This window comes from Schistocerca serialis, chromosome 7, assembly GCF_023864345.2.
Source record: "Schistocerca serialis cubense isolate TAMUIC-IGC-003099 chromosome 7, iqSchSeri2.2, whole genome shotgun sequence".
Lineage (NCBI taxonomy): Eukaryota > Metazoa > Arthropoda > Insecta > Orthoptera > Acrididae > Schistocerca > Schistocerca serialis.
This window is the reverse complement of record NC_064644.1, coordinates 601,860,012-601,886,106: the sequence shown is the minus strand read 5'-3', so window position 1 is coordinate 601,886,106 and position 26,095 is coordinate 601,860,012. Positions and strand designations below refer to the sequence as shown.

Sequence of the window (26,095 nt, the reverse complement as noted above, 5' to 3'; positions counted from 1 at the left end):
CCCGTCTTTTTTTAAAATGTTTCTGCATTATCAGAAACCAATACCACACCCTCAAGGACTGTGTTCAGTGTCACCAGGGTATAAATTGTGCAAAACTGAGGGGCTGTATGCTAATGATTCATCTGTCACGGTCATCGGCGATCAGACGGCGCCCAGAGGTTTTGATGATGTTTTCTGTACCTTTGTAATTGTATTCTCATGTTATAAAATTGTAATTGACACCAGTTCATCAAATTAAGTAACTCGTAAGCATTCATTTGAGTGCAGACATTTCTGTTGGTCATAGTATATGCACAATATGTGAGAAGTTGGGACTGTTAGTGTTTGCACGTGTGTTAATAATTCAGCAAGGGACTGGATCACAGCATTGCCGGCTCTAAGGACAATTCCAAAAACTTTGTGCATGCACAAGTGGTGGTTATGGACTTGCTATATTGTGCGCAAGACTCTTCGATGGTGATTGTGCACCTGCACAGCCGCAACAGATGGATGCTTGCCGTCTCTACAAGGACTGCAGTGGGTCTTCACCTTTGATGGCCCACCAATACCATACTCTCTACAAGGACTACAGTGGGTCTGCTCAAAGTTTGGTATGCAATAGTTTAGTGTCAATAGCTTCTGAAGAAGGCCAAATTATTTTGGCTGAAACCTAGGTAAAGATTGGTTTCTATTTTCAACTGAGGCTGACGTGTTATATTTTTAATGATTTTGGGCTGAGATTATTAGACTACGAAACTAAAGATTCTCAACTGAATATGCAATTTATTGTGGCATGCAAGCCACGACTCATTTAAAGACGGAACATTTTTATTGTCTTTTTTTGCGCTGATGGGACCTATCTTTAACATAGAGGTCTGTGCAACTTAAGATATTCGCGGAAACAGGGAAGGAATATTATGTTGCTACTGTTCTTTCTAAAGTTCTCGCATGATCATGATGCTCGTCATTCTTTCTCATTTTACTGGAAATGCTTTGACTAAAATAGCAGCTGACCTTAGTTACTGGCACTATTTGATTTTGTCCGGAACACGCGATGAAGTACTAATAATGTTGGGCATGGGTCTAAGCAGACAAAAATATACTCCAATTAGGCACATACAAAATTTATTACATCCTACTAAATTCTTCACATGCACTTATTTGTCCTAATATGAATTTCAACAACAACGATCATTTTTCAATGACTGTGCAGTCAATACCACGTTGGAAGTCAAGGCGGTATGTTGGAACTCACCTTAGTCGATCGTTATTGGAAAATAATCAGAAATTCGCACGAGACACATGATTTGTGCACCCAAGCCCAGTTGGTTGTCGTAAATTAACGGCTCTTTTAATTACTCACTCATGTGGATCGTTTTCGGTTTTATTACAAAAGTAAACCTCATGCGCATTTCCTGTTTGAACCTAATTTAGGACGCTGGTGGTCAAGTGTAATTGCAGAACTGCTCACGTGGCAGCGTGCACACAGTGACCAGTAGACCAGAAATAAAAAATTAGCAAAGAGTTTCACTCGCAAGCTTACTTAAGTATTTCACACAATTCATGCTCAAAATGCCTAACCATACAGCGTGCTATGGTCTCTGCTATCTTTGTGATACTGTGGCGACCACAAATTTCTATCTAACGCACAGGGTGAGCCCCATTCTACAAAGATAATTCGTTTAATATTTGGCGAACTAATTTACGTTAATCATTAAAGGAAATATAATTGATGACAGAATTCAAATAAAACCAAATGTGTTGAAGGCACCTCGAGGTTGCCTTTGTATTATTGGATTCTATTGTGCTCCGTGCTCTCGATAAAATATGAAACATCTAACCACTGAATGTGTCTGTAAAACTACTACAGCAGGTGGTCGCCACATAACCCTGACTATAATTTCGTTGAAAAAGAATGGTTTAGTAATCTTAACAATAAGGTACCTCATCCCCTTGAACTTTTGGAAACTACGTGACGGACCCATCACAGCTTCCGCCTGCGCTGTAGCCAGACCAGGAACTGGATGCCGAAGCGTTCTTAACGGTCACTCCGCTCTTCCCTGAGGGGTAATGGGACGGGTACCCCACCAACCCTCGAAGACTCTACAGGTGTGTCTTTGTCAGGTCCATACAGGAGTTAGACATTCACCAAAATCTAAGTAAAGCATGCATCTCTGTCCTACAGCTGTTCTGCAGACGTACCCACAATAAAACAATTCTATACTTTACAGCAACATAATGAAGATAATGTAAAAGAGGTACATAACGAAATAAAAAATGAATGAACACATTGGCGTACATCCCTTTTGCAGAGGCTTACTGTACCGTACTGCACTTGCAATAATGATTAATGCGACGTATAAAATCACTGTCACAAGGTACTGTGTCACGCAGTAAGGCGGAACCACTGGTTTCGTCTCAAAGTTCCGATATGTGTTTAAGAAGTACTCAGTCATTCAGGAGAGCAATGGAATCAGGTGTGCGTAACTTAGTGACCAAATGACTGTCACTCCGACTGAACAACCGGGATTTGCCGGTCATCGTGAGCGGCTGCCTCACCATACGGCTACCCGTGCACGGCTCACGTCATGACCCAAACTTCCATAAGTCGTCGATGATGCGACTACAACCCGAACTCTTACATCCATTACGTATATTCCCGCACGAGTGAAACATTTTACTTGAAAGTCGCTTGCTCGGTGTCGGCGGATGATTCGTATTCATGCATGCGTTTCCAAATGAATTCTGGATCGTGATTCAGAATAACAAGGCACTGCAATATCGTATTTACCCGCAGACACCGGCCAAGCGCTTTTAAGGTAAAATGTCTCACCTGTGTGGGAATATACATGGATGTACAAGTACAGACACCTGGTTGACGACATTTGGAAGTTTAGGTGTGGCCGTGGATCTTGCACGGATAGCCAAATGGTGAGGCGACGACTCGCGATATGCGGGAAATCCGGGTTCCATTCCGAGTTCGGCACAAATTTTCACTGTCGTCATTCCATTATACAGCTGATAGTCGTCCATATTCGCAACTGCGAATACATTTAATTAGATTAGATTAGATTAATACTAGTTCCATGGATCATGGATACGATATTTCGTAATGATGTGGAACGAGTCAAATTTTCTAATACATGACGTAATTAGGTTAATTTAACAACATACTTAAGTTAATATAACAACTTTATTTTTTTGTGTTTTTTGTTTTTCTTTATTTTTTATTTTTTTTTTATTTTTTAAATTTTTTTTTTCTTAATTTATATCTAAAAATTCCTCTATGGAGTAGAAGGAGTTGTCATTCAGATATTCTTTTAATTTCTTCTTAAATACTTGTTGTAATGTCTTTCACACCGGCTGTTGTCGCCACAGTGCCTGTTCCTTTCGGCATGCATGCATTGAAAGTTTACCGTCTATCCTCCTTGCCTAGGGACGCCAGATAAAAGTTGATGTCGTCAAGCCCTGAATGAAAATTGCGCAACGGATAACTGGGGAGGGTAGCTTGAGAGCGCTACCTAGAGAGCGTGCCCTCTCTGTACGATACTAGGCAAGGGGCTGGAGGGCTCACACGTTGATGACTGGGTACCTGCATTCTATAGCTTTTATTTTAAATAAATTCCTTTAACTTGACTTCTTTGTCATTTTTAAGGTATGTTAAAGATTGATCACAACTGATTACGTATTTATTTTAAATATTATCACTCGATTTTACAGCGATTGCAGCAATTGTTCCAGTTTACAGATATTACAATTTTACAACTTATAGCTCGGGTATATTATATACTAATCTGCACGCACATTTCTACGGGCAAGACGGAATTGCGTTGGCCAAATGTATACCACCAAAGTCTCCCAATATTTTACATAGGACATCCACTATGTGAGGAGGATAACGGGCAAACTGGGGACCAGATACATTAACACAGGGGGTCAAATTTCCCAAATTAACGAGATCATTCATTTCCTTACACCATCCGAAGCTGGAAATAAAAGAATTAGTACAAATATTCAAATACCTCTCTTCCATGTGTGAACATTGAGGCAGACGCACTGAGGGCACGTCTGCTCACTTACCCGTCTTCTGTAACACACCCAGAATATGGCGGGCACCCGGAGGTCTTCCTGGGCCCCGCTGGAGGGGGTGGTCGAACCACTTGGCCGTGACCAACCAATCCACCCCAAATCTTGTGACACTCGAAGGTCTTTGACTTTTACCTGCCTGTGCTGTCTTTCTGATCCCCTAGCCAGGAGTAAGGTTGGCACTACTATACTGCAGAACTACTTCCCAGAAAAGATTCGGCCACGCTTTACGGAAAGGTGTGAGGAGGATTAGGAAAGTTCATGTGCAGATTCACATTCACGTACAAGAAATGCATAATACACGACGCATATAAATACTTATTATGAAGCCTGACACATTTCTTTCCACCCGTCCACATGGGTTCTGTTACACCCGCGGCCGGCCGCGTCGTGTAATAAAATTGGCTGCGGAGCCGCCTCTGTTTCTATTTCCCGGTGCGAGCGAGCAGCGAAACCTGCTGCTTATAGAGCGAAAACTACTGCACCGTTTCATCATGTCCAAAGGAACTTTGCATCGTAATTCAGAATAACACAGGCACTGCAATTTCGTATCCTAAATATAGAATACCTGATGTGTGGCTGGTATCGTTTGGTGGTTGGCCATTGGCTAGTAAGCAACGTTTTGACAAACTAAACGAAGCTGGATTTCTTTTGTGGTGGTAGTAGAGATTAAACAGTGTGTTTCTGTTGTTGGAAGAAATCCATAGGTTCAACATGCTGTGTGGTTTTTCCTGCTGTTTTTTACGAAAGGTAAAGGTTTTGTGGGTAGTATTTGTCAGCACATAAATGCAAAAATTACTGGAGTGGATGCAGTAGATATTAAACCCCCATCATACCGTATCTTCAGAAAGCAGCATCAGAATGCTGTGTGACTGTGAGAGCTTCTGACATCGCTTGCCTGTGAAAATATGCTTCTGGGAAGAAATGAGGGTGCTATTCCTTTCATTCAGGCATACCACAGTCCGCGATAAATTTGGACCTTCTGTTCCCTCATGTTCTGTCTCAGAGATCTGTTTCTGATAAGCGAACAACGGTTTTGTTGAAAATGCTGTTATTCTATTATTTATGTTTTGCACATTGTCAATAGCCGTAGTGGAAAATCGTTAAAATATATTCTATTTTTCTTTCCTACATCAGTCACACTTAGATCTGATCTTGATATGATAGCTGAGATTACACCATAATCTTGACACTTTCTTCGGAGAGAAGCAGTGACCAGCAGTAAAGAATCGCAATTTTAGTGTCGAAACGTAGAATTCCCGAGGTCCGAAACACACTCATCATAAAATTTCAAAAATGTTGACTTTTTATGAAATGCACATCATAATGATAGAGGCATCTATCTTCCATGTATATAAACCCACTATTTCATCTAGTCATCAATGCAATGTTGCTTTACACGAGAATGTTTTATTTGACCAAGTGTGGTTTGCAACTTGTCAGTGTTGCCATTTCATCAGATATTGAGTTAAAGGTGGTAATTGAAACAGAGAATGTATTGCATCGTAGGAAGGTTCAGGTGACTCAAATTGAGTGGTAGCGCTTGTCCAACAGTCTGTCATACATAGAGAGCCAATTAATCAACAAGTTCGAGGCAGACCAAATCAATGCTGAAGTTTTCTCCAGCACCAGCAACACCAGTACCACCAACAGCAGCCACATTAGTGTCTCATTAGTTACTGTGTTTGCTGAAACAGCACCTGAACTGTTGGGCTCAGTGACAACACATAGTGTACTGTTCAAAAAATAGTGCTGGAAACATTCATACGTTTATCTGTTGCGACAAGTTTTGCCGCTGACCAAACATAGCAGGTAAGTGGATAAGTGAGAAATGTGTTCAGTGACACTGCGCGAAGTGTAGTAAACGTTGTGTGTGTGTGTGTGTGTGTGTGTGTGTGTGTGTGTGTGTGTGTGTGTGTGTGTGTCACAAGTTGGTCAATCTCATCACTGCACACAAGCAGGGCTACAAACAAGCTGAATTTAAATTGTGACCTCGCCTCCAGGCATGTAGTCGATGAGCAGGACACGCGCAATATCAGAAAATACCGTAGCCATAATTTTTTCAGTGCTCAAAATTTTTCTTGTTTTTTTCGGTTTCGTTGGGGATTGCTAATGATGCCATTCCACTGATTGGTGGTATGTTTCTGGTGTGAAATGTGATAGTCAAGTCTCATAATGAGTGACTATGTGATCCAAAAATTCGTCATCATCTGACAAATTCGAGGAAACCACTTGGCACACTTTTTATAGCCCATACCTACATTAGCAGTCTCGTTGAACACACTTCATGCAAATGTCTGACAAGAATGAATGCCGTCCACTAATTGTGAAAGGCCTGTTGTTGTTGCGGTCTTCAGTCCTGAAACTGGTTTTATCCAGATCTCCATGTTACTCTGTCTTGTGCAAGCTCCTTCATCTCTCAGTACCTACTGCAACCTACATCCTTCTGAATCTGCTTAGTGTATTCATCTCTTGGTCTCCCTCTACGATTTTTACCCTTCACACTGCCCTCCAATGTTAAATTTGTGATCCCTTGATGCCTCAGGACATGTCCTACCAACCGATCCCTTCTTCTAGTCAAGTTGTGCCACACAACTTCTCTTCTCCCCAATCCTATTCAATACATCCTCATTAGTTACGTGATCTACCCATCTAATCTTCAGCATTCTTCTGTAACACCACATTTCGAAAGCTTCTATTCCCTTCTTGTCCAAACTATTTATTGTCCATGTTTCAATTCCATACATGGCTACACTCCATACAAATACTTTCAGAAATGACTTCCTGACAGTTAAATCTATACTCGATGTTAACAAATTTCTCTTCTTCAGAAACGCTTTCCTTGCCATTGCCAGTCTACATTTTATATCCTCTCTACTTCGACCATCATCAGTTATTTTGCTCCCCAAATAGCAAAACTCCTTTACTACTTTAAGTGTCTCATTTCCTAATCTAATTCCCTCAACATCACCCGACTTAATTCGACTACATTCCATTATCCTCGTTTTGCTTTTGTTGATGTTCATCTTATATCCTCCTTTCAAGACACTGCCCATTCCATTCAACTGCTCTTCCATGTCCTTTGCTGTCTCGGACAGAATTACAATGTTCTTGGCGAACCTCAAAGTTTTTATTTCTTCTCCCTGGATTTTAATACCTACTCCAAATTTTTCTTTTGTTTCCTTTACTGCTTGCTCAATATACAGATTGAATAACATCGGGGATAGGCTACAACCCTGCCTCACTCCCTTCCCAACCACTGCTTCCCCTTCATGCCCCTCGACTCTTATAACTGCCATCTGGTTTCTGTACAAATTGTAAATAGCCTTTGGCTCCCTGTATTTTACCCCTGCCACGTTTAGAATTTGAAAGAGAGTATTCCAGTCAACATTGTCAAAAGCTTTCTCTAAGTCTACAAAATCTAGAAACGTAGGTTTGCCTTTCCTTAATCTTCCTTCTAAGATAAGTCGTAAGGTCAGTATTGCCGCACGTGTTCCAACATTTCTACGCCTATCCTCTTGGATTTTTGTTTCATTCCTTGCTCTGAGTCCGTCATTCACCACTGAGGGCAGGCCCGAGCGATCTCCATCGTGAACATTTTTCTGCTCACCATGAAACATGGTACACCATTTTCAGACTGACGCTTCATTCTTCACACCACCGTAAACCTCAGTTCTCTGTCTATAAATTTCGATGGGTCCGAATTTTTGCGCGTTTAAAAAGCGGATAACACTGCGTACCTCACACTTGGCGGGATGGTCAGGTTTGCCACACATTTTAAAGTCGCACAGTTCAGCAGTAAGCAACCGTATTTCTCGTGGCTTCCGCCAAATTGAAGTAGATGAGTACCAACGTTGGATAATTCAAGTCAATGAATCAAAGCAGAATTCATAGTGGACGTTCTTGTCAAAGGTCTTGTGGTAAACTGTTCACACTCCTGAGAACTGAAAGAATAGGAAAAGTGTCACCCAAACATTTCAGAACACATACATTTACGTGCTCGAGAAAACATATGCTAGCATCATTAGACAGCATGTTGAATGCAGTAAACTGCGCCTTTTTTCTCTTATCCTTTTTATCTTGTTTTCTTCCTAGGTGCCAAATAACAACGAAAATTATTTTTCTCGTCTACTAATTCTGACTTTTTCACTATTGAAATAATTTTCATAAAAACACGTTTATCTATTTACGTTGTTATTTATTCATAATGTAGGTTTTTTTCATCACCCTTCATTCAGATATTTCGTCTCTCTTGTATGGGAATAAAAAATACGAACAACTTGTGTAACTTTTCAGTGAGCCACGAAAGCACAAAATCCATTTTTATACCAGGAGTAAACTCGCCCAGAATAGGTTATATCTTACAATCCAGAACGAGATTTCCACTCTGCAGCGGAGTGTGCGCTGATATGAAAATTTCCTGGCAGATTAAAACTGCGTGCCGGACCGAGACTCGAACTCGGGACCTTTGCCTTTCGCGGGCAAGCGCTCTACCAGTTTCCGAGTTCGAGTCTCGGTCCGGCACGCAGTTTTAATCTGCCAGGAAAGTTTCATATCAGCGCACACTCCGCTGCAGAGTGGAAATCTCATTCTGGAAACATCCCCAAGGCTGCGGCTAAGCCATGTCTCCGCAATATCCTTTCTTTCAGGAGTGCTAGTTCTGCATGGTTCGCAGGAGAGCTTCTGTAAAGTTTGGAAGGTAGGAGACGAGGTGCTGGTAGAAGTAAAGCTGTGAGGACGGGGCGTGAGTCGTGCTTGGGTAGCTCAGTTGGTAGAGCGCTTGCCCGCGAATGGCAAAGGTCCCGAGTTCGAGTCTCGGTCCGGCACACAGTTTTAATCCGCCAGGAAAGTTTTATAACTTACAATGTTAGCAGATGCCACCATAGTCCCTTGTCTCTGCTCACGCGCAGCGTCCAGCATACTCGGAAATTTATAACTCCACGCTCTACACAGTCTTATCACTGACGTCACACACTCGCATCTTGGTTGCTTGCTAATTTACGTGCAAACACCAAAGTTGATTGATTTGCTCGAAGAGACGAAACAGCGAGGTAATCGGTCTCGTGGGCTTAGGGAAGGATGGGGAGGGAAGTCGGCCGTGCCTTTTCAGAGGGACCATCCTGGCATTTGCCTGAAGCGATTTAGGGAAATCACACAAAACCTAAATGACGATGGCCAGACGCGGGATTGAACCGTCGTCCTTCCGAATGCGAGTGCAGTATGCTAGCCACTGCGCCACATCGGTCGGTCGCAAACACGGAAGGCGCGCGCGCTTCGAGTAGTCGATTCTGACCAGAAAGTTGCTCGTGCAAAACGGGCTTAAAACAGCGTGTCCTGCTGTGCGATAACAATACACTGTTCGAAGTACGGAAGCTATTTTTTTGTTTGTTCTTAAATAAAGTGCATAGCTCTCTCTCGTGTTCTTATCCCGTAGGTAGCAGCGTAAATGCGAGATATTACGGCCGTAAATACCTTTCTATAGAAGCGTTCCTACCGTTATTTTTGCCAGCTCTAAGGGACTCTTATGGGACATGATTATGTCGTCTCTCGCTATCTGCGTGGGATAAGTTCGTTAAAGTGAAACGTAGGCCTGGTGAATATTTATTATTAAATAAAACTGATGTAACGCTGAAGATCCGTATATTTTTTTAAAATTATCCCGTAGCGGTGATGGATTGGCCCACATTTTTACGTATAACATCCTGAAAGTATTGGCTATTTGTGCATCACTGGGGAAAAAAAGGTAAAACCGTAAAAAGCAGTCGTGTGCCTACAGAAGGTACCTAGCAAGAGATTATTTGTGACTAAATAATGCATTGAGGGGATTTTAAAAAATTCACAGACCAGTATTTACGTATGTTTTCTTGAAAAATCCGTGAGATTAGATCAAAACCCGTATTTACGTGCGTTTTCTTAAAAATCTGATTAAATCGTTACGAAACTTGTACTTATGCGTATCTTCTTGAAAAGTGAGGGAAAATCGTTAAACATCTGCGAAACCCATGTTTACGGGTGTCTTCTTGAAAGGTGGAGGAAAATCGGTGAAATAGCACCGAAGCCGAAATTCACGTGCAGATTCTTAAAAAAAGTCAGTTACATTACCCCGAAATCGTGAATAGGGTCATATGTTGCGCAAAATAGCATTGGTTGCAATGCTCTGCCAGAAATTTGAGAAAACAGGAGCCAAAACGATTGGATGCAGTACCGTGCTGCAAATCTGCGAATATCATCTGAATTTAGTGCTACTGCTGCTTTCGCGAGCGAGGTGCAGTTTACGAATGCCAAATCCCCTCTCAGGATTGCGGTGGTGGGGACTGGACCAGTAGGAGCACATTGCGCCAGTGGGAGAAGGAGACGCAGTTTTGGGTAATAAATTACGAATTTTATGACGACAGTTATCACTTTAAGCTAAAAGAATTTGACCACTAGTTAACTCCTGGGTAGAGATGAGCACAAGTGCAGTACTCGGAAGCCATCTTGAACATAAATTACGGTAATCACAATCACAGTTATAGTCCATTAATTATGTTCTAAATAAACAAAACAAGGGCAGGTTATTCACATAAGAGACATTAAATTGGGCTAGGCTAAGTGACTGGTTTGTTTACAAAAGGAGAAAAATGGGGGCTTCGGGGTACAGTGCCAACCACCCCACTGTTAAGATTATGATGGTACGTTGTTTGAACTCATTTAAATGACTCTTACGACTGCAGCCGGATGCGCTGACTCCCACAGTTGTGCTTGGATTATACGCCGCACCAATGACCCTATAGTAATCACTATACATCCAACTTTGTGTTTGAGCGAATGCACCTCTTAGCTCTCTGCGTGTCGCCACCATAGGAACGACTGTAAGTTACTACTTACAAGTTTACATTCAGTGCTTACCTTCCTCAGATATTGTTGCTAAATACTATAATTTTCACATGTCTGATGATTGCGTCTGAGGGGCGAAACTGGTTAGGGAATCGATTTGTGTGCGAGTTGTGGTTTCTTTATATGAATATTGAATATTTCTAGTAATGGTAATAGCTTACTCTAGAAACGGAAGTGATGACGCCAGAGTCGCGGGTTTTGGACGGCGATATACCAGTCACGCCTGACGTCACGTAATCTGTTTGATAGTGATTCACTCCAATAAAGTCAGCCGATCCTGCAAGAAAGATAATTGCTGTAACTTAATCCACGTTATAACACAAAGAGAGAACAATATAGGACAGAATTGTATCAAGGTAGCTGGTATTGTCTCGTGCAGCTGTTATCGGTAAAAATATTACTTTCGACAACTATTACACTTCTAAGTAACACTATCTATTAACCAATGATGTTAATGTATGGCAGTTATTACCTCTGTTTCCAGAGATGTATATAACTGTTGGTCCTCTTATTATTTTCGTGCAGCCATTAAAGTGTAGGAACAAATAAAGTTCAGATTAAGGACAACTCAAAAGAATTTATTGACGGCTAACTCGTACTCCACTGACGAATTTCTCAACAGAATCAACTGATGTGTATATATCATTAACAATATCAAACAATCTGAGTATTATGTAAAATGTGTCTTCTCTACATCTCCAGTGCAGTAATATTACTAATGTAAATAAACGTTGCAAATGCAAACTGATTTTCTCTTTGACATGTGGCTGCTATAGTCTAAGAACTACAGTATGCACCTCAGAGTATTCATCATCATCATCATCATCATCAGCCATTTCAATCATTAAATGATGTACCCTCTTCGAGTCGTGGATTCAGGTAGGCTTTCAGCAGTCTTCTCCAAGTGGGACGGTCTTGGGCAGTTCTCTGCCAGGTGATACCAGCGATCTTCTTGATGTCTTTGTCCCATCTGTCTGGTGGTCTTCCTCTAGGCCTCCGGTGCTCTCTCGGACTCCACTCCAGTACTAGCTTGGTCCATCTGTTGTCTTTTCTTCTTGCGACGTGGCCAGCCCACTGCCATTTCAAGGAACCTACTGTCTCCAAGATGTCATTAACCTTCGTCACAGACCGGATGTCATCTGCCCTTTTCCTGTCCTTTCTTGTATAGCCCAGCATTGATCTCTCCATGGCTCTCTGTGCTGTCCTAAGTTTCCCTTTTGTAAATGAGTTCAGTGTCCTCAGAGTATTGCACCCTTCTATATTCTATGACAAGTTCGTTGTTACCTTTTACATGAAAAAAGCGCATCCATCAGGAGCATTTCATGTGAGATATGTGGCAGTTAGATTAGAAAATCTCTATTACTTTGTAAATATATATTTTGTGTTCTTGTTTGAACGAAAACAGTGTAGCAGTAACCGTATCCAGAGCCATTTGTTGTGAATTTTCAAAACTACGTCCTCCTCCACCTTTATTTTGTTTGCAAATGAAAATTCCAGATGCATCCGGTTTCCAGAGCTTCCTGTAAAATTGTACCTTCAATTCGCGACATTTTCTTTTCTCTTTTTACCAGCCAGTGTCGAAAACTACCAAAACGCTAATATGGAAGGTATTAGCGTAAATCCGAAAATTACCAGCCCGACAGCAATTTGCCGTGAACAAATCTAACACGAAATATACTCTCTCGCTTGAGTATGAGGGGTAATCAAAGAGGTTTAATTACCGTTAGCAAAAAAGCAAGACTTGACAATGACATTTGGTGATATGTGGACACATATCCAAGATACAATTCTACTGTATTTTCTCGAGAATGGATGACTTGCCGAAGAACTTGATTGTACAAGTCCGCGGTGTAGAAGTACGCATTTTGATTGGTCAGCAAACGTGTCACCTTGAAAATCATCTTGGCGTCAGTAAAAATACAGCGGGCATTCTAAACCATTTTCACACCGTCACCATCTGCACCATGACGGCCTGGACTTAACAGTGATGTCATCAGCCTTATCGGTGACCTCATCACCCTTGTTAGTGTCAGCATAGTCCTTATCAGTGGGAAACCATGCCCAATTTCCTCCTTTCTCCCTCTCCTGCCCACCACCCTATCTCCAACCAATCATAGTCCAATACTAAAAATGAAAGAATCAATCAAAATTCAAGAGGGCGGAAGTAATCCATTTCTGTCAGTGTGAAATTGAAAATCCTCTCCACCCACCAACAAAAAAATCCATAATGAGGGAAATAGCTCATTTCACTTTATGCCCCAACCCCCTCCTCTTTCCAATTAGTCACAGCGAAGTATTAAAAACAAAACAGCCAATCAGAAATCCAAACTGGGGGAACTAGTTCAAGTGTGCTCCACAGCCCACACCCCTCTTCCTCTCCTCTTTTTAACCAATCAGAGCATAATATTAAAATTATGTTTAAAACTGGCTCAAAGTTGCATTACTTTCGTTACATTTATGTAAAGACACACTGGACAGTGTACTACCTCCCTTCCCTCTTTTCCAATCAGAGCCTAGTATTTTAGTAGTCATCAAAATGAAAGAGCTCAAAAGCATACAAATGACCAGAAGTATTTATAAAAATAAATCCATCATTAGCCACAGACAATCACTGCCCACTGACAAGTCACTTTCCTTTGGCACTCACTTTTCACTGGCAGCCACTGTCCACTGCAATCACTGCCCACAGACCATAATTTTTCACTGACCATCATTGTTCATTCACCATCATGGAAGCAATGATATCCATTTTTATGTTTCAGATGGGTAGAAAATGAACTTCAGAAGATATGAAACAAGCAAAACAAGCTCTTGCTTGAGATTTATCGTTTAGAAAGTCAGTTGGAAATTTTAAAATACCTTGGAGCACATACCGAGACATATTAAGTGTGGATATGAACTGGACTTAAGATAAGTCCTACTTTTCGTATTACATACTTATCGTATAAGACCATGCGCTGGTGGTTACCCTATGAAAACTAATCTTATCCATTTTTATGTTTCAGATGCATACAAAATTGACTCCAGAAGATTTTCAGATGCCGAAACAAAGTGTTGTTGAATGTTAATCAATTAGGAGGAGCACTGAAAGTTTTAGAATGCCTTCTGGCACACTGAAAATCAGCTTAAGGAGTCGAAATGAACTGGACGAGCTTAGGAAAGGAATATGAACACCACAGTAAAACACCTGAAGCTACAGTGAGTTTAAAGAATCAAGTTCCCATCCGACTCAGTGAGTTTTTCGTAAAACAACATTGATTATACAGTGTCTAGTCATTCCTTAATAGAGGCATTAATGAGACATTAAGTTTCAGATGCGAATCCAGTCGTCCGTAATGTCAGATACAAAAAGATCTCACCAGATTTTAGCAGAGAAAATGTGGTTCAAGAAGCATGCACTTTGATTTTCCATCAAACCCATTTCTGAGAGATTGAGATAGCTATTCCGAAAGAAAAGAGATGATGATGTTAAAACCAATGCATTTATGAAATCCTTAGCTGTAGAAGAAGAAGATAATTATGACAAAGGAAATGATGAAGGTGATTATAAAGATGAAGAACAAAATTATGAGTGTTATCATATTCACAATTTGAAGATCGTCCCTAACAAATTACCAACAGATTTTGATCCAAATACATTCGTGGAGCGATTAGTATTCTTGCTAGCTTTGAAAGCAATAGGCAGTAACTGAATTGATACTGAAATACTGTCTACTGAAGCGGAACTTCGAGAAGCATCGATTATTGCTTGAAGTTGCAGGAAAGTAAAGCAAAAGATTGCTAAGTTTCATAGGATAACATTAAATCTTACCTAGACTGGATAAGATGACGTGGGAAATATGTTGTGATTGTATACTATTTGTCAAAAGGAAGACATGATAATGATGTGAAGGTTACGGATAAGATTGAACTTCCACCAAATCTCCAGGAAGATGTAATGGTTTATAAACCAAAAGCAACAGTTGCTTCGTCATCTGAACAACAGGTGGCTGTAAGAGCTTTTGACAATGCTCGGCCGTGTAAAATTTGTTTTCAAAAAGAGAGGGGACTTCTATTCCTTCCGTGTAGATACATCGCTGTTTGCGTTTCATCTATAGTAACAGCATACTTGTAATAAATTCAGTATCCATGAATAGTTTTCACATATAAAGTGGGTTGTTAATATAAGCTATTCTACTTCGTTAACTGTGAAAAATTAATAACTGGTGTTAAAAGAACGTGATCCAGTGAGGAGGCTCACAACAATTAGATACCCCTACGATCGAAATTTCGTTGTTTACCGATCAATAATTTATTTAAGTAGTATCACCATGCAAGACATGTGTATTTTAATATGTTAGACAGACAATTTAGATACTGAAATACTTGATTTGCTTGCAAAGGGCGAGAACTTCCGGTGATTTTTACACGTGAGAGTAATACTGGTGCATTTTAAGCTGTAAATTAGCTCTACAGTAGTGCCCATGTGTGAGCAATTCTTACATATTTAACTAAATTTAATGCTTAGTATCTACATCGAAGTACCGTCATCTTTTAACTTATAATTTACTTACGTAGTCCAATAATAACTGATGATGGTCGAAGTAGAGAGGATATAAAATGCAGACTGGCAATGGGAAGGAAAGCGTTTCTGAAGAAGAGAAATTTGTTAACATCGAGTATAGATTTAAGCGTCAGGAAGTCGTTTCTGAAAGTATTTGTATGGAGTGTAGCCATGTATGGAAGTGAAACATGGACGATAAATAGTTTGGACAAGAAGAGAATAGAAGCTTTCGAAATGTGGTGCTACAGAAGAATGCTGAAGATAAGGTGGGTAGATCACGTAACTAATGAGGAGGTATTGAATAGAATTGGGGAGAAGAGAAGTTTGTGGCACAACTTGACTAGAAGAAGGGATCGGTTGTAGGACATGTTTTGAGGCATCAAGGGATCACAAATTTAGCATTGTAGGGCACCGTGGAGGGTAAAAATCGTAGAGGGAGACCAAGAGATGAATACACTAAGCAGATTCAGAAGGATGTAGGTTGCAGTAGGTACTGGGAGATGAAGGAGCTTGCACAGGATAGAGTAGCATGGAGAGCTGCATCAAACCAGTCTCAGGACTGAAGACCACAACAACAACAGTCCAATAAGAAAGTTGCATATATTTTGACAAGCTATAAAGACGATTTGGAAGCGTAAATATTTAGTTTGAAGCTCCACAGAGCTTGTAATTGTGGTACACATACCTAACTATCATCGTAAACGTATGCTGCTTAACCTAAAAGCTCTTATCCCTAATGCCTATATACAAGCTGTGCGCATTTTAATAAGTAATATGGACAATTTAGATGCTACAATATTTAATATGAAGCGTGAGTATGGTTGCAAAGTGTGTGAAGTCCATTTGTAATAACTAACTTCGATCTTATTTTTTCTGTTGATGCTTTACCTTTGCTTCCCCCATAAGTTTGTGATAAATAACGGTAGGAGATGATAATACACATAATCAGATTCAATATTTAGACACTGTTGTGATGTAAACATTACGCATTGCTGGCGCATTTTTACGTACATTGAAGAATATTGCGACAGCTGACAATCATCATGAAGATGAGGTAAAATAATAGTTACACTATGGTAAAACGTCAAGTAGGTTTCAATCATTTGCCATTATTGACAGCAATTATATTTTTCTAGTCATACATTATATTCACTCTCTCGCCTGACACATACACTAAAGTTCACAGTCATGTTTTAAAGGTGCCACTCCGGCGGAAACGTGTGTAGTGGAAAATAACATTGTGATTCATGACATAAACATTACTCTTTTCTTCCATTGCTGACATATTTTGGGAACATTTTAGAAAATTGTGACATTTGGGAAGCATCATAGATGTGGAAAACAATTATTTCAAGGCTCTGTTGTGTGATGCACGAAGTATGGAACACAGATCGAAGTTTAAACATTTTTACAAGTGCAGACATCTGTTGGTGACAGTGAGCAGCTGAGACACAAGTCAGCAGTTGATTTTTTTCACGTTCTTCAGGGTTTGCAGAACAATATTCAAAGTAAAACTCATCTTCATCCTTTATGTAAAAGTAATTTTTAATTACATTTGATAAGCAAATGTTGATTTTGAACTGTTTGTGCAGGGTATGTTACATACCCATTGCGATGTTCCATAGAAACTGAGATATAGCTCCCAATGAAATTTGCCGATGCACTGGCGACACAGTATATAAACAATTTTTACGAGTCAAGTAGTTGCCAATGTTTTCGTCATTTTACACATTTCACGTACTTTTTAAAGTGTGTGACGTATTTTTTATAAATAATTCAGGTCGTTCGAATACTTTTGAGCATAGACACGATGGAGCTACACTGTAATTGATTTTGAAGACTGACCTCAGTCAGTGGTAAGACTGATGTCACTGATAAGCCCAGACCCTCATGATGCAGACGTAAACGACACGAAAAATGGTTCACATTGCTTGATGTATTCCTACTGGCGTCATTCTGGAAACGTCTGCCACACAGTGCTTCCTAGACGTGAGGAGAGATGAAGAAGCCACTGGGGTGCTATGTCAGGACAACAAGGTGCGCGAAACAAAATTTCATAGACGAAGGAAGTAGGAAGCGTGATCGCGTGCTGAGCAGAATGAATCATGGTTCAGAAACATCCCCTTGATCAGCTTCCCGCGACACTTCTTATTGGCAGCTGCACATAACGTCATAAGGAAATATCTTTAATATGCTGCTGTGACGGTTTGCTCCTTAAGAAAATAATCTGTTAACACCGCATCGTTACAGTCTCTCTCTGCGAATGATGTCGGCTCTTTTGCATTTTCGGCAGAGGTAAATCCACATGTTTTCACTGCTCCTTCGTTTCAGGGTCGCAATGATGCAACCACCACTCATCCGTGGTGACTAAGAGGGTAAAGAAATCTGGATTAGCGTGACATAGCTGCAAGAGTTCCGATGCTGCTACCGGGTTTTTGAATGTGTATGGGCAGTCGGGGAATCCAGCGGATGGCAAAAAGTCATGAAAGTTGTTGAAAATTGATCGACTCCTGATTTTTTGATGTGCCAATCTTTGAGGACCAGGTACTCGACTTCGCTTGTGATTCCTTGTTCTTTACTGAAAACTTCTCTGCCGTTTCTTCCTAATTGAAAGGGTCAGCGGAAGAACTTAGTAAGGATTACTCTGACCACCATATCTACTGTATATTCCAATGCACCATGCGCTGCGAACAAGTAATACCTCGTTTACCGATAGAGAGGGCTGATACATTAATTATTTTTCCTTATTACATTTATATTCCTTTCTTTGTATTTATGAAAACATACAGTGTGAAAATTAACAAAAGCGACAAACTGCAGTGACTGATTCCTGACCGGAAGTGGGGGAAGGAAAGTCCTATGAACATGTGTCCGGAAACGCACGGCGTGCATGCAGCAACAAATCGTCCCAGATCAGAACTGTGTCGGTTTCACACCACAACAGGTGTTCAAAGTGGTCCCCATCGGATGCAATGCACGCGCTAACACGTCGCATCATGGTTCAACTGGCTCTGAGCACTATGGGACTTAATATCTGAGGTCATCAGTCCCCTAGACCTAGAACTAATTAAACCTTAGTAACCTAAGGACATCACACACATCCATGCCCGAGGCAGGATTCGAACCTGCGACCGTAACAGCCGCGCGGTTCCCCACTGAAGCGCTTAGAACCGCTCGGACACAGCGGCCGGCGTGACATCATGAATTGCCACACCCTTTCACACGTTCCGGCCCCTCTATGAATAGCGTCACAGGCGTCGCGAATACGCTGTTGAAGGATCTGCACTTCAAAAACTGGTGCAGCATACACAGCGATTTTCAGATGCCCATGAGGTAAAAATCTAGAAGTCCGGTGATCTAGCAGGCCACGCTACAGGGCCTTCACATGCTATCCAATGTCCAGGGAAGTCGATGTTGGGGTGTCGCCGAAATGTAATGCGGAAGTGGGTGGTACTCCATCATGCAGAAACCACATAACCTTTCGTATTGCCAAAGGCATATTCTCAAGTAGTCCAGGCGGAGTATATCACAAGAAGTCCAGGTACATCCCCCTTCGAGGTGCTGTGCGGTAATAACCAGTCCAAGTATATTGTCGCCAAGAATCCCCGCCCAAACACTGATGCTGAACCGATACTAACGAAACGCCTCAACCATTCCCCTAGGATTGTCTGTAGCCCACAGATGACGATTATGCAGACTGATGATGCCAGTTGTCGTAAAGTTTGCGTCGTCAGTAACGAGGACTGAATACAGAAATCCCGTGAGTGCGATGGTCTGGTGCAAAAACCATCGACGAAATCCTTCCCGTAGAGGAAATCCGCTGCTGATAACCCTTGCACTCGTTGCAGGTTATACGGATGGTATTGGTTGTCAAGCAGGAGACACACAATAGTACTTTGGCTTACACCATGTTGGCGAGCCACTTGCCTGGAGCTCGTACTAGGACTCGTCTCAGCATCACGTAGAACTCCGTCCTCCAAATCTGGTGTAGTCTGCCGCCTAGCTGTATGTTCGTCTGTGTGAAAGCACCAATAATCACACAAACGTCCAAAAAGAGCTTGAAACGTTGTCTGACATGGTTGGTGTCTGTGAGGGTAATTGTTTAGGTATAGTCATGCTGCCACTCGACCATTACCATCTGCTTGGCCGTACACAAACACCATTTCGGCTTGTTCCCAACATGAATACCGGACCATTCTGCTGCTTACAGCACGGTGCTTCAGTCATAAAGCACAATCTTACAACACAAGAAACAACGGCAAGTAGAGGAACTTTCATTCGTCAGCGTCATCTCCTGTGGCAACGCAGCATTTCCGCGCTCGTATTCATAGGACTGGTCCCGGCGGAAGTTCGAGTCCTCCTCGGGCATGCGTGTGTGTTTGTCCTTAGGATAATTTAGGTTAAGTAGTGTGTAAGCTTAGGGACTGATGACCTTAGCAGCTAAGTCCCATAAGATTTCACACACATTTGAACATTTTTTTTTTCATAGGACTTTTTTTTCCTCCATTTCCAGTCAAAAACGCAGGTTGTAGGTTTCATTAATTTTCACCTCGTATAACACGCAACTAGTCAAAATTCCCTCTTATAGGTTAGCATTTTATTTCGGCGATTCTTTCAGATCACATTTGCTTGACAACATTATGCCCCTCAGCGCCACCTAGCCAGTGTCTGACATGACCGTGCTTTTCGCCGTGGAACAGCACTGTGCCGCAGAGGATTGCAGTGTGTACCAGGACTACATACATGTATTTTCAGTTAATTCCATAACTTTCTTTTTTTGAGGTGATAAGTAAATCTTTGTGATTATCGCTTGTACGTTGGAGGTAATAGTTACCGAATGTAAAGTACTAACATCAAATCGTTCTGCGACAAGTGAATACCATAATATTTCTGAGTATCATTCTGTAAGGAACTGTGCTTCGTTTCCTCCCTTCCTATAAATCTAACAGAGGTTTCTCCTTTAAGGGGGGTAGGACGTCAAACGGGCAGTCTTGGAGCAGGAGAGACACCACGGGACATTTTAATTTCCACTGTCTATACTTTTACAAATAAATTCATAAAACTTTGAAAGCATGATCAGGAATGATTCAGGATTCATACTCATAGCAGTGGAAGCTCAAAAACGTAACAAAATACATTTTTTTACATGTGAAATTTTATCATTTTTTCACTTCCTACTGGCTGCATTTGTTTCTGTAGGTACACTTTTCTTCCTAAGTAAGAGAGATTCTTTGATGAATTTTGCACAGCATACAAACTATAGTTACATGTGTATGAAACTCTAGAGTTTATTTAATTTATGAAAAAATGAATGAACTGTTAAATTTTAAACTTCTTGTCTAGAAAAAACTCAAATTTTGTAGTTAATTATCTCAATTTTTACCACAGTTTTAATAGATTTGGAAAATTCTAGAGTTTCATACACCTGTAAGTACTGATTGTACGCTGTGCAAAATTCATCGAAGAATATCGCTTACTTAGGAAGAAAAGTGTACCTAAAGAAACAAATGCAGCCAGTAGTAAGTGAAAAAATGATGAAATTTCACATGTAAAAAAAAGGTATTTTGCTACGTTTTTGAACTTCCACTTCTATGAGTGTGAGTCCTCAATCCTTCCTGGTCATGCTGACAAAGTTTTATGAATTTATTTGTAAAAGTATAGACAGTAGAAATTAAAATGTGCCTCTCCTGCTCCAAGTCGGCCCCTTTGACGTCCTACCCCCCTTAAGGAACAAACGGTGGGTTCGCTCTTGAGCCCATGTGGAACATTGTAATGTGCAGAAAGACACAACTACAGCGGCTGTTTTAGCAGTTTATAGAAAGGCGATAAACCCACTGGAGTCTCGTGTTAGAGTAGAATCTGCTTAGACGCTCACCCCTGATGTACTGGACCTCTTCCTGTGTGAAGGACGGCAGCCTGGACCGCGGTCTCCCCTCTGCTGCGCTGTTGGCGTCCACCCTCTCTCTCACCACAGCCGGGTAGTCCCCTTCCGCACTGTAGATGGGGTGAGCGTAAATGCCCATCTGCAATACAGAGTAGACCAGTACCTTTCTCTGGGAGGCACTACATATCTGTGCCTAACAAACATTCGTGCACAAAATAGTTTTTATGTAGTCGACTTAGAAACTATAAACTACAAAGCAGATGGATCAAAACATTCTCGCCACTATCCATAGAGGGACTGAACGCAGCCTAGTGATGTTGAGAGCACGTGACGCGATAGGGAAAGTACAGGTATAGGATGTTTCACATTCGTCTTACACACACGTATAGGTGAGTTAATAGATGAAGTTTTACTAGGAACCCATGTCCGAAAACATCATCTAAGAACGCCAGGAGCGTTAATGTTTTAGGCGCCGGCGCCTGTAAATGTATCTATTCACATGGTGATTCCGTTATGAAGTTGAAAACTTTCTACGATGTTGCAGAAGAATAAAATTATCAATTTGAGGTAAAGCTCCCTCCACCGGAAACGAACGAGTCGAAAGTTAAAGCGGAAACCGTTCTGATACCTCTCAAAGTGGCACCGGTATTGTTGTCGCTATGTTGGCAGGGGAGCTAACTTTCAGAAGTGCTAGTGTGGACCAAAAAAAAAAGGAAAAAAGTGTCCGTTAAATACGGGCTCGAAGATTCATACGCTAAGAGGATGAGCACTTGTTCAATAGAAGAGACGTGTTGCGTAGTAGCGAAGAAGAACGGGTGCTCGTAACTCCTCAGGTATTCTTTTTATAGCCAATGTTTACTGGACTTTTTTTCCTTTTTTTAGTCCATAATGCCACCTCTGAGAGTTGCCTACTCTCCAACCTCAGCAACAACAGTACCCGTACTTGTATTCCACTGACAGACGTATCAGAATTGTTTTAGACTCGTTCGTTTCCGGTAGAGGGATCCTTACCTCAAATTTATACATTTATCCTTCTCCAGCATCCTAGAAAGTCGGTAGCATTATCACGGAATCACCCTGTACATACGTACATACATTTACAGCGCCGGCGCCTGTGACTTTGACGGTATAAGGCGCTGCAGTCATGGATTGTGCGGCTGGTCCCGGCGGAGGTTCGAGTCCTCCCTCGGGCATAAGTGTGTGGGTTTGTCCTTAGGATAATTTAGGTTAAGTAGGGTGTATGATTTCATACACTTTTTTTTTAAACATGCACTGTGGACTCCGGACTTTGGGTGCAATAATATACTATGTGGGAGATTCACTTGTGTTTGTATCAGACGTGTGGTAGTAATCAAAGGCGCCATAACAGCCGTGGATTATGTGCAACCCTTCGTGGTTGACGTCTTCTGCTGATAGCGATGGCATATTCCAGCAGGACAACTGTTCATGTCACAAGACTCGAATCGTACTACAGTGGTTTGAGAAGCATGTTTGTGAACTGATGTCTGGGCCGCAAAATTCGCCTGATGTGGACACAATGGAGTATCTCCGGGACGCCATCAGGCATCAGCATCGAGCCAACAAACCGCCGGACCGCTTTTGACAAGTATTGCGTGATTTGTGCGTAAACTTCTGATGCCACACGCTTCCAGAAATCTACTGAACACTTGTCGAATCCATGTCATAAAATGTCTGCTATATTGCGTTCCTAAGGCGGAACAACACGCCATTAAGCAGATGGGCACAATGTTTTGATTCGTCAGTGTATGTTCACAGTACCACAATTTCTTACTATTGGGCATTTCAGACAACCAATGGTAATTTTCTTGTGGCGTCAGACGCAATTAGAATTTCAGGCAGAGAATATACAACCTGTACCGACTTAACTGTAGGACCTTTAACTAGCGTACGTCAGTGCTAGTGTACTTACATCGAACTGACGCGCTCTCTCGGCAGCTTCTGCGTCTTCCGTAGAATTAGTAAGGGGCTCAAGGCCGAAACTAAATGTGATTCCCACGCTACCTGCAACATTTTGAAAGCAAATGCTTTACTCAGAACTTATAAAAATATGTATCAGAAAGTTTAGAGATTTATTCTTGATATCAGAACATATGAATATGGGTCAGAAAATTCTTCGTCAGGGATGTATCATGGAAGGATTTATTATCCAAAGCAGAAAAAATAACACAATTACAAAACACATTTATCGACGTCACGACATTTTGGTTCCATGCATCACCTGATCTTCCGGTCCATATGTTGTACGCTACTCGTGTGCGCCGCGTTAAATCCATTTTGGATACAACCCCTCAGAACATCGACATTGTATGCAGGAGTTGAATATACCAATGATTTTAAATATTACCAATGGAACAAATCATATGGATTGAAATCTGGCTATCGGGTAAGTCATGTAGTGGATCCTCCTCGACAAATTCACCTTTTCGGACACTGCTTATCGAGATAATGTCAAAGTAGTCGTGTAAAGATAAGTGAAGAACCGTAGTGCATAAACCACATTTGTTAGATAACATCAGTAGGAGTATAGTGAGCATTCTGACAGGGATAACGATCTTATGTCGACGATACTGATAAGGACTTTTGGTGTTGGGTTACACACTTAGGCTCCTTGCTTCCCCCATTCCCTCTCCCCTGGGGGAACCGCTGGTAATCGATCGAGGTCACCCAGGGGAATCACCCAGGCAATTGTGTCACGTAAGATACAAATGGCGGGACTTTCTGGACGAATATAGGCAGATCATTACTGAAGAAAGATCGGTCTGCACCAGGCCCACGCAAGTCTCCACCAACAGCCGAGTGTTAAACGGGCACAATATTTCGGCAATCGGCCACGTTGCCATCATCAGGTGCGTTGACGAACTGACCGCCGAGGCGCCGGCGCCGGGCTTTTATCTCCTCCCCCACCCCCCCCCCCCACCCCCACCCTCCAGGTGTTCCCAACGTAGTCTGCGCCCAGGGGCGCGTTCCAGCGGCGTCTTCTCAGTTTCTCTGCCAGCTCTCGAAGTCAGTTCGTGGTGGGATATCTTCTTTCTCCTTTTAATCAGATTCAAAGCGGGTTCCTAGGCCTTGCTAAGGATGTAACCGCTATGCCGATTGACCAGCGATTCCTGTATTCGAATCTCGGTAGATTCTTTAATAACATAGTCCTAATATTCTGACATCTGTGTCAGAACCTCGATCTCGTCGTAATTCATTCTGTGTAATTTCGAGAGGCAATGTTCAGCAATCGCCGACATGTTAGGCTGCTGCTGCGGCGGCAGGATGTATTGTAATATTATGATTTCTCGTAATTCGGAGGGCACGGAGTGATGTTGGGACAAACATTTCTGCTTATAATACAAGACGCCTGTTGTGTACATAGTTCCGCGTAGCCAGTGCGTACACAACTTTGCCACTAGAGCGCGCCCTGCTAAGCACAACAGCGCAGGCGTAGCGCTCGTCCGTCTCCGCACTACGAGATGGCGCTGCCTTTAAAGACGGACCAAATTCTGCTTCCGTCGATCCGCGTATTAATATGTCTCGCAGCCAATGAGATTGCTGCTAACGCAGAACCTTTTCTCTTCGCGGATCACACTCGTGCAGTGATACCTGGACGCGCGAGGTATTATAACGAGTGTACAGACCTCCGATTAGTCAGTCTGCATTAGTCTGTAGCAGTCTGCATTAGTCTGCATTAGTCTGTAGTCAAGTTTGAGCCTGCGCCTAATAAGATTATCATATTCCTGTACATAGCTATGAAGAGAAATGTATAGACACTTTGCCAGGTATCAGAGATATGTGAGAATAAGATTAACGTACCAAGACCAAAGGAACTTCAGATTGTCAATTGTAAACAGCATCCAGAATTAAGTTACGTAATGTCTATGATTTTTATTATTTTAATAAATGTGTGTGAAAATTAATCAAGTTCTGTTTAATGTTGGTCACCGTCAATCTGCTACTCTAAGCGTGCAGTGGCATTTCTATCGTCTGACCTAACGGCAGAAGATAAACACGCCACGATAAGACCACGAGACCTATTGCTGACACTCGCCTACTTCGTTGAAGCGAAAAGTCAAATAATCTGATGGTGTGTGTACCGAAGGTCTTACAGTACGCACACCACAACGCCAAAGGGGTATGATGAGTGGATACTGATGTAAATAGTTGTTAAATGTTTTGGAGGGTTTAACGCTTATGGGTTAACTTAAACAAGAACTGAGATTTTATGTTGTAACATAAAGAGCTGAGCTTTGTAGCTCAAGTAACCTAATGTTAAGAGGGAAACGGTAAATGTGTGTGAAGTCTTTGGTCTTTGTTGCAGACCGATCACGCGTTCAGACAAAGATGTTCAGGTCTTTCCCAAGAGGGGAGGAATATAATTTCCATCGTGAAGAGAAAATTTGAATGGGTTGAATTCAAATGTTCTTCAAATCTGTTCAGTTATCACTTGTGTAACGCCGTCGCTAATTTCAGGCTTTTTGGTGAGATGAGCTGCTCCACAGCAGGCAGGCACAGAGGCGCCGGTATTCGATTTCGAAAACTAGGTTGTTTTCATGCCACAAGAGCTAGGCCTATCCGCGCAATACTGGCGACGTCGTAGAAAATCGTTGCAACTACGAACCGGCCCCATAGGTGCTTCCACACCATTCGGCCACGGAGATGCTGAGCTGTACTTACAGCCAAGAAGCAATCGCGCCTTTCACCACTATAATTACAGTCTGATT

The 26,095-nt window shown here is 41.7% G+C and overlaps 1 protein-coding gene across 1 annotated transcript in view; it reads right to left on the bottom strand.

The window, feature by feature from the left end:
- Positions 1 to 26,095, bottom strand: part of LOC126413285 (myrosinase 1-like) — a 100,150-nt gene that overhangs the window by 15,837 nt on the left and 58,218 nt on the right. The window contains exon 6 of the mRNA XM_050083186.1: positions 23,299 to 23,390. Coding sequence (XP_049939143.1) covers positions 23,299 to 23,390 — 92 coding nt within the window. The remainder of the gene's footprint in view (positions 1 to 23,298; positions 23,391 to 26,095) is intronic.